Below are 12,575 nucleotides of genomic sequence, written 5' to 3'. Positions count from 1 at the left end.
TTCATATATTTTTTTCAAAGCTGAATCTTGTAAGATCATACGTAAAATGAGTATTAACAGAATGCCAAAATTGTGGCAATTTTTACTAATTTTTTATACTTATTAAGCTCTTGCTGTGTTGCAGACTGTTCGTTTAGGAATGTTTGAAATTCACTGTGAGGAATTAATCAGAGCATTGGTGAAGCGAGCAGATACACTTTGTGTGAAACTTATAGCCAAAATGTTGAAAGATCATCAGGAACTAAACACAAGGTACTTATAGACACTGATTGCAGTTCTGTCTTTTGGGAGGTGATTTTAAGTACAGTCAGTTGTCACTCCATTAAAGCAATGAATTAGGGCAGTGTTACAATGACCCCAAGAAAACAATGTTGCCAAACAGGATTTTTGATCCTAAGTGTCATTTTGTGATGAGATTGTGTATTTTTTCTACCACAAGTGTGCCTTCCTAACTGCCTAAGATGCCTGCTTCTGTGTAGACACTGCAATATCCTGCATCAATTCTATTAATAGATGGAGCTTTGACTTGTGTCTAAAATATACTATAAAATAAGGTTTCCCTCAGACTCTTTTAAAAGATTTTTTTTACTTTGTTTTTATTGGAAAGGCAGATATATAGAGAGAAGGAGAGAGAGAGAGGAAGATCCTCCATCCAATGCTTCACTCCCCAAGTGGCCTCAATGGCTGGAGCTGAGCCAATCCGAGGCCAGGAACCAGGAACTTCCTCCAGGTCTCCCACGTGGGTGCAGGGTCCCAAGACTTTGGGCCGTCCTCGACTTTCCCAGGCCACAAGCAGGGAGCTAGATGGGAAGTGAGGCCTCCGGGATTTTAACTGGTGCCCATATGGGATCCTGGCACATTCAAGGCAAGGACTTTAACTGCTGAGCTGTTGCACTGGTCCATTACCTCAGGCTTTATTTACAGCTTGAAAGAATTATTTTATAATGATGTATCTTTTCTCTAATGTTGTAATCACAAAACATTTTCATTATTTTTCCCCCACATAACTGATAACTCCTTTAGGGTGGGACTTGGGGCTAGAAGAGAAAATCAGGGTAGTGGCAAAGAGGAAGTGGTGTGTAAATTTAAAAAAAAAAGAGTCTGGAAAGTAATCAATTAGACTGAAGCAATTCAGGGTGGAGATGATAATATATAGAATGCAGTGTGCTATGAAAATGCCATGATGAGTTCCAAGACCCAGGAATAGTTAGTGTTGCTTTTCCAGACTTCTGAGGATAGAGAAGGGAGGGGGGAAGCTGAAGATGGAGGAGCTGCATGAAAGATCTACAAATGAAGAACAGCAATCGTATGTTAGTTTGAAGTGATTTTTTATTCTCGAATTATTGAAGAAGTTATGAAAACATCTTTTACTTACAGTATTTTGTTCTGGGTGAAATATTTAAGTTCTTTTCCATGCCTCTAATATGCTTTGGCATTATACCGATTCTGCCTTTCTGCATTTTCTGAATGTGCGGCGGGCTTAACAGAACAATGATGGAACCATTAGATATGAGCAGCCTTAGCATGTCTTACTCACATTCCCAAGAAGCCCTTCCTGTCTGTGTCCCGTATTCCAGAAGGCATGAGTCTGTTGCAGTGTGTGTCTCTCTACCAATGGGCTCAACCTCAGTGCTTCTAAACCCTCTGTCTCCAGTCAACATGCCTCTATCTGTTATTTTAAGCCTCTCCTTTGTTGGCTCTGCCTCTAAAGTTTACATCTTTTACATCTGCAAGACCCCAGCATCATTACTGTGCTATTCCATACCCCTTCATGTTACAGCTGGTCTTTCTGAAGAATTTTTCCATATGTTTTATCTGGACTTCCTTGACTATTGCTACTTTTTTTCCTATTCTAAGTAATTTTATTATTTATATTGTCTACAACCTAAATTAATAGCTGAACTTTCTGAGCACCGAGTCTCATTTCAGCTATTGCCTCCAAGTAGAGTTAATCGCTCCTTATCTTTATGTTAGTTATTGTGGCATCTCAACTAAATCTCGGTTCCAGCCCTTAAAACACCAAACTGGAAGTGACTGGTGATGGTCCTGTCTCCCATACTGGGTTCTGAGCCACTGGAAAATTACTGGTGCCTTATATTCACTTCTGTCCCTATCGCTGAATATTTTAATTGAGAACATAGCAATCATTGACTGTCTACCGAATAAACACAAATATGTATGTAATGCGATAGATGTCATGCAGACAAGGTAAAATTTTTGCTTTTCATGCAGTGAAACCTTTGAGTAGTCATATAAATATATTAAATTTCATTGGATTTTCCTTGTAAATATTTAAGATTGGCTTTGGTGTTTCAGATTATGTGATGAATTTGAGAAGATAGCTGAAAAAGCTCTGAGTACACCTCCAAATACAGCAGAATTAATGGACATGAAGGTATTGTTCATAAACTCTTAATAGTTGGGTGTGTATTAGCTGACTGTTGACACAATGATTCAGAGTAACAAAATCTAGGTGATCTTAAGAAAGTGCCTAAAATTTTGGTATTAGGAGCCTTTTACACACTTAGTGCATTGATTTTCAGTTTGGTGATTTAGGCTAGACTCTTCTTTATATATACATATATATATATATATATATATATAATTATTATTATACTATTTATGTATCTGAGGTGAAGAGGGGTATTGAGGGAGAAGCCCCACCCAGTTTCCCACACACCCAAAGTCCCGGGTGTGGGGCATGCTCTGAGATACTTGCTCAAGTGGTTTTAATAGTTCTCTAGTTATGGATCGCTGCCAGTCTCACCACTCCCAGCTCAATGAGGTCGTTGAAGAATCCACTGATTGTCACAGTCCATCATAGAGTCTTCATTTGCCCAGTATTTCGCTGCCCAACATTTAGCTGAGGTGGTTGATTTATTTGTTCTGTCCTCTGTCCTCTCCTGGCTAGGGTTCTGAGTCCGGCAGTTCGATTGGGGAGATCACCAAAGAAACTTTGAGGTATTCCCAGATCAGATTCCTGCATGTTCCATCAAGCACCGGGCCCGGCGCAGTCCATCGCCACGATCAGCTGGTGGTTGCAATTGCTGGGTTGGTTCTGCTCTCAGTCCCGACTTGCACTGGAACCAAGGGTGTTGCAGTCCAGCCTGGTTCTGCCCAGTACGCACTCAACCCTTTCATCAACCAGTGGGGGCTGCAGCCCAGTCGGGGTGACCCACAATAATCTGAGTCCTGATTGCTGCTCTGTTGGATTCCTGCTGGCTGGTTACATTAGGTTCACATAGTGTCCCCTTCATTCTGCTTCTAACCATTACAGCTGACCTCTTCCTCTGGTTGGGCTTTCGTTCCCAGCTTCTAAGTTACAGCCCTTCACTCCCACAGCTTCAGAGCCTCGTTATTTTCCGGAGCAGTGGGCCTTTCCTTTGCAGTTCCTGCTTCTGTGGAGAGTTTTGAGCTTTACATTTTTTTCTGGTGGTATTTGATTAGTACTACTTCCTGGAAGAAACTAAAACTCCATGAGGGCAAGGCCTAGGTCTGTTTTTGTCACATTGAGTTAACAGCGCCCCCGCCAGCAGTGTTAGACACATAATGAGTTATGCAAAATGTTCTTCTGAAGGAATGCATGATATCACTCCAACAGTTTCTACTTCGTATCTTGCTGGAACCCACAACAATGGCTTTCCAATTGTGTGTGTGTATATGTGTGTGTGCTTGAAACTGTTTCTGTCTTCTGCCTTTTAATGAATTGTTTGGGAGATATGATGAGGAAAATAATACAGTTCCTTCTCCTAACCCAAAATGTATTTTTGTAGCATATATTTTCTAAAGGTAATTTTTAAACAAAGATTGTACATTAAAATGACATTTGTAATTTTTGCTTCCCATTAGGCTTATATTCATAAAGTGGAAACCGTTGACATGCTTGAACTGGAACAGAGATTAGTGGATTCCAAAAACTGCCTTGCCTTCCTCATTGAGTGTGCTAACTTCTCTCCGACAGACATTCGGCTAAATAATAATGTTTTCCAGTGGTACGGAAGAATGGGAGAAATTTTTGATGAGCACAGGAAAATTGTTAAAGAAAAAACAGAACAATATCAAGAAGGTCTTAAGGTCAGTATGATAGATGTTCTAACTTATTTTCACTTTCTAGAAAACTTTAAATTTTAACTTTTTGGTAAACATTGTCAATGCCTTCGTTTAACAGAACCTTGAATCTTTCTCATAGTATTAATTGTAGTAGAATATACTACATTTGTTGGATCTTTAATAATGCTTAATGGGTGGTTACTGAGTCAGTAATACATTGATTGCTGTAGGATTCTATCTTGATTGTTCAAAGAAGTGGAGGGAAGTTATTGGGATATATTGTCCAAAAGTGATCGTTAGCAAAAATGGTAAGTATTTTAGTTTACAATGCTATTTAAAGTTTTCTTTTTTAACTCAACATCATAGCTCTCTTGGTGAGATGTCACTTCCTACCTCAAAATTGCTAAGGTTTCTCCTAAGCCCTGTGGCCAGGATCATCACTCTGACATTCAGTTACACTAACATTATTATTATTATTATCTTTAATAAAGAAGATGGTTTGTGGCTTGCCCCTGTATACCTGTCCAGTTTCATCTCTTACTTCTGCCAGTTCCTGCTAGTGAGTTTTTAAATAATGAACAGCCTCTGTGTCTCTGCTCTCCTACGTCCCTCATCCTTGACGGAGTGTGCCTTGGCTCTGCAGCAGCTGGCCTCGCTGCACTTACTGTGTTCCCTGAGGAGCCCTCTGGGGCAGACCTCTCCACCACACGGACGATCTAATCATTGTGTCACTATTTTCAGATCAATAGTCCATTGGACGATCATCTTATTTCATTGAGATCCCTGTAGTGCCTGACATACAGGAATCCATGAGCACTCCACAGCTACTGTCTGAATAAGTGACTTATTATTGGCATTTCACAGAAGGAAAAACTTCCAAGAATCTGAAAAACTAAGAAACCTGTTTCAGGTCGACAGTTGAGAAATTTTTGGACATAAAGCTCAGTTTCTGTCTATCACAATGCAACAAATACAACTTTTTACATTTAAATTTCAGCCATTTCAAAATCTCTAGCAACCTGTGGAAAACATTATGAAGAGTAAATATCAGCTGCTTAAGTTACACCTTGGTGGCCCATAGTTACGTTTCCTGTTGTAAAGCATGCTATTCCATAAGCCACATGTTGTTGATTAATTTTGTCTCTCATTTTCTTTATCCATGGAGCCAAAGCAATAAATATGTCACGACACCAGAAGGAAAAAAGAGGACAGAAATCAGCCTAGATAACTTGTGAAATAGAAAGTCTATTTTTGAATAACCTAGATTTGACTTTTGAATGTTTTATTAAGACCTATTTTTAGAGCCATTTAATTTGGAATACCTTACCAAAGAAGATTTTGCACTAGATCTTTTTCATTAACACTCTTGCACCTGCTTTATACTGCAACACTATCGTTTTCAAGCATTTAAATCTGAATTTATTTACCTCAGATCTTTATTGTTTAGAGAGTTCATGGGACAAGAAAAATTACCTTGGGCTATCTTGTTGTAGTATTACTAATTGAAGTTTTATCTGATTATTAGAGTACAATAGAAATGGATATTTTTATCAGCTGCTTATAAAAATGCCACAGATATTTCTATATTCTTTTAGCCTCATTCTTGAAAATCTTATCAGATTTTCGAATGTTTACAAGCCATTTGAGCATATTAAAGAATACCAACACTTGGGCCCGGCGGTGTGGCCTAGCGGCTAAAAGTCCTCGCCTTGAAAGCCCCGGGATCCCATATGGGCGCCGGTTCTAATCCCGGCAGCTCCACTTCCCATCCAGCTCCCTGCTTGTGGCCTGGGAAAGCAGTCGAGGACGGCCCAAAGCTTTGGGACCTTGCACCCGCGTGGGAGACCCGGAATAGGTTCCTGGTTCACGGCATCGGATTGGCGCGTACCGGCCCGTTGCGGCTCACTTGGGGAGTGAAACATCGGATGGAAGATCTTCCTCTCTGTCTCTCCTCCTCTCTGTATATCCGGCTTTCCAATAATAATAAAATCTTAAAAAAAAAAAAAAAAAGAATACCAACACTTAATACATTTAATTCAATAGTTAGAGCTTCTGACAAAATAATACTGTATAAACATTCCATAACCTGTGATTACAGAAATCCTAACCCATTAATTTTTTTATTAATTATTTTGCATTATGTGACAGTTTCATAGGCTCTGGGAATTCCCTCACCCCTCCCCACACCCCTCCCTCCTGGTGGATTCCTCCACCTTGATGCAGTATTACAGTTCAAATTCAATCAAGATTCTTTCCTTGCAAACGTATACCAAGCATAGAGTCCAGCTACTTATTGTCCAGTTGGGTTGAACAGTTTCTTGGGGAGACCATTTCTGGTCCGAAGTTAGAGCTGGTAGAATATCATCCCAGTGAATTAAGAGTCCCAATATAACATCAACAGCAATTTGCAACATTATGGATTTGACATGGTTTTGGGTAACCAGTATGTTAAAAAAAAAAAAAGCAAGTTCTTAACCACAACCTATGATTAGCTCATTGACATTTCAATTTTAGTTTATATACAGGACCGGCTGCTATATACCTTAAAATGGCTATAAGGTACCATTCAACTGTCTCGTATCTATTTCATTTTAGTATTTAGCCATTTGCTGTGATGAAGTATAATTTTGCTGATCTTGGCAGATTTTAGGATAATCTAGACTGGCTTGTAACTCTAACAATACATTTGTCGACAATTAAGGTGCAGAACCTTTTTTTTGGGGGGGGTGTGTGCAGGAAAATCCTCAACACCATGGTGAGGAGTGACTAATCTTTGTGTCCCACCCAGCGAGGCATGAGCCAATCCATGCCAGCTCTTTCCTGTCAGATTCCAAGCTCTACTTTTTGTTGTTTGTCTATTTATTTTAGTATTATTTTTAAATGTAAGAAATTCTGTGTAGTTGAGCTCTTAGTCATGTCCAGGTCATTTCTTTCTTTATATTTCTCCAGTAACAAAATATAGCAATAATAGTTCTGATAATCTTAACAAACACTTAAAATTATTCTTGATACTAATTAGTGGTAACAATGAATGTCACTTTTATTAGTTACGATGTGAAAGATTTGTGGAAGAATTGGAAAGTTATGCTAAACAAGCGGAAGAATTTTATTCATTTGGAGATCTCCAAGATGTGCAACGGTACTTGAAAAAGGCCCAAACACTAAATGCAAAGTTGGATTTAGCTGCCGACAAGGTACAGTCAAAAATTCATAAAAGAATGACTTTACTCAAGTGCAAAATACTTGAGGTTGTGTTTAATATCCATCTTTTAAAAATAGAGTCCAGGAGTGGGCATTTCAACTCCGTAGGTTAAGCCAGCTCTTGGCGCAGCCTAAACTTATTGGAGTACCTGGGATCCACTCCTGCCGCCATTAACGATCCAGTTTCCTGCTGATGCGCACCCTGGGCAGCAGCAGGCAATGGTTCAGATGACTGAGATGACGTCTTCGGCTCTTAGCTTGAGCCTGGCCCTGTCCTGGCGATGCAAGCATTTAGGGAAGTCAACCAGCAGAGGGAAAATCCGACTCTCTGTTTTTTACCCTCTGCCACTCTACTTTTCAAATAAATATGAATAAATAAATAACATTCACAAAGTGAGTATTCAGGTAAAGTAGTTTATATTTAATTTGAGAATAATAGAAATAATAAAATAACAGATTATAGAATATAATTGAAAATAGAATGATAGAAATAATAGAAATGATTGGCAATATTACTCTAATGTACTGGTGGGGAACAATGGCCTTCATCTTTTGTTTTAAAGATGGAGTTGCAGATTGGTCTATTTAACTTTTACTTTATTTTTATTTTCTAAAGATTTACTTATTTTTATTGGAGGGGCAGATTTACAGAGAGAAGAAGAGACACAAAGATCTTCCATCCACTGGTTCACTCCCAAATGGTCTTGATGGCTGGAGCTGAGCCCATCTGAAACCAGGAGCTTTTTCCATGTCTTTCATGGGGGTGCAGGGTCCCAAGGCTTTGGGCCATGCTCTACTGCTTTTCCAGGCCATAAGCAGGGAGCTGGATGGGAAGTGGAGCAGCTGGGACACAAAATGGCTCCCAAATGGGATGCTGGCACTGCAGGCAGCAGTTTAGCTTGTTATCCGTAACACCAGCGTGTCACAGAAATTTTAAATAAAACTGCATAATTAGTATATATAAATTATACTTTCCAGTGCATAGATTTCTCCTCTGGACCACTCAAATACCAGAGTAATTAAGTTTCCCGACCTCTTCTTATTTGCCTTATATTCAAAACAAAGTTTAAGTCGCATCTTCCCTGCAGAAGGACCAGAGACTGCACTGTGTAAGCATTTTTTGTGCACTGTAAGTATCATAGTTTTTTTGACATAGGCCTTTCATTTTATATTAAACAGGCACTGCTGTGTTCTCTTGCTATATAGATTTACCAAACAACTGCTGTGTGTATTTTCACCTGAGTATGTTTTGTCTCCAGACCTGAATCACTCACTGCAGTTGATACTTGGCAGTGTTAGACTTTTTTAATTTCCTCTGAACCTAACAGAATGATGTGTATAATGCAAGAACTCACATTCTTGTTAGTTAGTGAATAGTGAAGCCATGTCCTCAGTATGTCTTGGAGAGCAAAAACTTCTTTAGATGTGTGAATTCATTTGACTATTGAAAAACTAACTTAATCAGACATTGTTCTATGAAGTGTACAATCAGGAAGAAATGAAAGAATACTATTCAGCCTAAAGAAAGACAATTCTGTCAACTGAGATGACAGATGTTATGTTAAATGAAATAAGCCATATATATGAAATATATATGAAATATATATGGCTTATATGATATATATATGCATATATATATGTATATATATATATATAAATATTCCAAACACATCAGTAGAAGGCTCAGTCAGAAACAGTTGCTGGAACTCATGCTGACAGTCTGATATGAGATGCTGATCACAAGCAGGCCTAACCCGTTGTGCCACCAATGTGAACAATTTTATTATCTATTGAAAGTAAATAGGAAACAGACTATCATTCAGTTTTCCTGCATTATCGAAACTTGTTTAGAGAGACTCACATTTAAATACATGATTTTAAAAATTTTAATTTTCATGATACCTTACTTTCGAAATAGCTAAGATATTTTTGCCTGTGTTTCCAGATTGAGCAGTTTAACGCTGAAGAGGAGGCATTTGGTTGGATAACATCAACATACCCTCTACGTAAAAAGATCCAAGATGGTTTGAATCCTTATCTTCGCCTCTATGAAACTGCTGTGGATTTCAGCAACAAACACAGGGTGTGGACAGAAGGGCCGTACCACAAGGTGAATCCGGACCACGTGGAAGCCGACGTTGGGAATTACTGGAGAGGACTGTACAAGCTGGAGAAGATCTTCCATGATTCTCCAAATGCATTGGCGATGACAAAAAAAGTGAGAGCAAGGGTGGAAGATTTCAAACAACACATTCCTCTCATCCAAGTGATCTGCAATCCTGGTTTGCGCCCCAGGCACTGGGATGCCATGTCTGCCATTGTTGGCTATCCCCTGCAACCATCAGAGGACTGCACCGTGTTTTCTTTTTTAGAAATGAATTTGGAGCCCTATCTAGACAGATTTGAAGGCATCAGTGAAGCAGCTAGCAAAGAATACTCTCTTGAAAAGGCACTGGAGAAGATGATTACTGAGTGGGATGGAATGGAATTTGTCATTCTTCCTTACCGAGAGAGTGGGACATTTATTTTGTCATCAGTTGATGAAATTCAGATGTTGTTGGACGATCATATTATTAAAACACAAACTATGCGAGGATCGCCTTTCATTAAGCCTTACGAAAAACAAATGAGGTAAGGTGATATTTATGCCAGTGTTTTATGATGTGCTGCAAAAATCATTTGTATTTAATGTAAAGTTCTTCAGAGAGACAATTCTAAATTGCAGTAGTTCATTATAAGGATTCAAAGTTTTATTGTCCTTTCTACCGTTTTACTGTTTTGTTAAAAAAAATATGTTCATATCAAAGCAATAGAAATCAAGGTTCAGATACTGATTTTCATTACTCACAATCTGATCTTGCTTTTTGCTCTCCAAAATAATTTTATTTCTGTGAACATAGCTTAGCGAATGTATGAGCTACAAAACTGAAGGTAATGATATGACTTTACAAATACAGTCATGTGTCACATGATGATGTTTTGGTCAAAGGTGAACTATATGTACTTAGTAGTCCTGTAAGGTTATATAACCTAGTGACATTGTATATATCTTAGTTTGTTTAGGTATTTTCTGTGACGTTTGCAAAAGAACAATATCCTAGCCACACTCTTCTCAGAGTGTATTCCTGTGGTCATGCTGCATTTGTGTACTGATTAGTTCATCATAGATTATCCTTGTTTATCTATTGGAATGTCTACTCATATGCTTGAATGATGGACAGTAGGTGCATAGTATGAAAACGTAGTTTTAAACTGAAGTTTTAAGCATCAGGCACAAGTAAGTGAAAGCCTTTTCTCATAGATATATCGGTTTTTCCATTTTGTAAATTTTACCAAGCAATTAATATTTTACTTTAAAAAAGAGAGTGCAGGTAAATCAGATGATGATTTTTAGCGTGAGTTTTCATGGCAAGGGAAAGCTAGGTTCTTAGAAGTGTATACCTCTGGTATATTATCCTGAATGGGAGTGTGCTGTCAGTGGAGCTGGCTCCAGTTTGCTCCATTGTTCAAAATTCAATAGAAGAATTTTTAACTATTCTGAAAGTCATATATCTAAGTACATTTTCAGTAGCTATAGATAGTGTCATTAGCCAATGGGAAATTTCTCTATCCGACATGCTGTAGTAGATAGAGGGAAAAAGATCAGACATGCCTGTTTTCTTGTGCAGAATTAAGCAAATACACATGTAAACCATGACAGAAAAGTATTTTAGAAAGAAATTTGAAAATGCCTGATGCCTTGGATAACTCTTATTCACATTTATATTTTAATAATCTAAAATTATAGAACATGATATATAATATACAAAGTGGTATCGCTTCCAAGTTCTGTTGCTATCAATGAAGAACTGTTTATGGATATGTTATCTCTATTACCAGTGAATCCAGCTCTCAAGGTTAAATCTTGGCTCTTTTACTTATTGGGTGGGCCAGCTTGGAGCTCATCCTGGTTCACATTAGTCTCCTCATCCATCAATATTAAAGTGACTTCCCCTCACAGGGTGGTTGTGATGTCGGAGTAAAATGCACACCGAAATCTTAGAACAGTGTGTGTGCTTTCCTGAGAAAATCAAATCAGTATTTATGTTCTCCCTATTTAGAAACAGGCTAATAATCTATTGTAAATTTAAGTATACCTTCTGAATATTTAGGAATATGAAGGTTTTTCTTTGAATGCCAATTACATCTTAGAATTTTTCCTGGAGATAGTCTTTGTGTGTCAGAATTAAGAGGATTAAAACAAATATTAAAGGAATATGACTTGGATGTATGTTACATTGACTCAAAGTTCAGAGTACTCCTGCATTTTGGGGACAATAAAGGAAATAATTGCATTTTGAAAATTGTCTTCAAAACCCTCTAGCCATGGACCTGGGTCTCAGGGAGGTGTAGTGTTTTGATTTATACAGAAACAAGCCCATTTGTAGTTAGGTGGACTTTAACATGTGTGAGTATATCTGTATGAGCATAAATATCGATATCACTTTTTAAAATAGACTTGGTAGGATCAGTCTTGTAATTTACCATAGCATGAAACTAGATGGAAAGGAATTGGAATAACAACACTGTATGCAAGACAATGCAGTTGTGGTTCTGAGCTCTGTCGTGGCTGCATTGCTTGGTTTGTTGTTGACGTGAGTTGCCATGTTTTGCTTCACAGAGAATGGGAAGGCAAGCTCTTGCTGCTCCAGGAGATTCTAGATGAGTGGCTCAAGGTCCAAGCTACGTGGCTGTATTTGGAGCCTATCTTCAGCTCTCCGGACATTATGTCTCAAATGCCTGAGGAAGGCAGACGGTTTACAGCTGTGGATAAAACATGGAGAGATATAATGAAAACTGTTATACAAGTAAGTAAAAAAAATTGTAAAATTACAATTGCTTGTGAAAGAATCTCAACTGAACTTGAACTGTGGTTATGCAACAAGATGGAGGAATTCACCATAGGGGGAGGGTTAGGGGAGGGGTAGGGGAATCCCAGTACCTATAAAACTGTGTCACATAATACAATGTAATTAATAAAAAAAAATTACAGTTGCTTGGTTGACCTACCAAAAATCCATATAAAAAGTACATGTTTCCAGTAAGCCATTCTAAACTTTCCACATATGTTTTTCTTTCAGCTATCATTTTAGAAAACCAAGGAGCAATAAATCCAAAACAAATATAGGTATTTTGTCCTGATTATTCTTTAAGGTTCAGTAGTTTAATTATTAAAGGTGAGTGCTCTTCAGGAACCTTTGGCTCTGTCAGCAGCTTAGCAGAGTGCTGATAGAAGGGCGTTGTGCTCAGCACAGGCTGCCTTCCATCTGTTGAGTGACTCCCTG

At 38.3% G+C, this 12,575-nt stretch overlaps 1 protein-coding gene across 1 annotated transcript in view; it reads left to right on the top strand.

The window, feature by feature from the left end:
* DNAH7 (dynein axonemal heavy chain 7) overlaps nucleotides 1-12,575 on the top strand; it is a 253,007-nt gene that overhangs the window by 51,922 nt on the left and 188,510 nt on the right. The window contains exons 14-19 of the mRNA XM_058664751.1: nucleotides 125-252; nucleotides 2,317-2,395; nucleotides 3,850-4,074; nucleotides 7,098-7,244; nucleotides 9,197-9,882; nucleotides 11,912-12,098. Coding sequence (XP_058520734.1) covers nucleotides 125-252; nucleotides 2,317-2,395; nucleotides 3,850-4,074; nucleotides 7,098-7,244; nucleotides 9,197-9,882; nucleotides 11,912-12,098 — 1,452 coding nt within the window. The remainder of the gene's footprint in view (nucleotides 1-124; nucleotides 253-2,316; nucleotides 2,396-3,849; nucleotides 4,075-7,097; nucleotides 7,245-9,196; nucleotides 9,883-11,911; nucleotides 12,099-12,575) is intronic.

Source organism: Ochotona princeps, chromosome 5 (assembly GCF_030435755.1).
Source record: "Ochotona princeps isolate mOchPri1 chromosome 5, mOchPri1.hap1, whole genome shotgun sequence".
NCBI classification, from domain to species: domain Eukaryota; kingdom Metazoa; phylum Chordata; class Mammalia; order Lagomorpha; family Ochotonidae; genus Ochotona; species Ochotona princeps.
The sequence above is the reverse complement of the archived record's forward strand: the minus strand, read 5'-3'. Positions and strand labels throughout refer to the sequence as shown.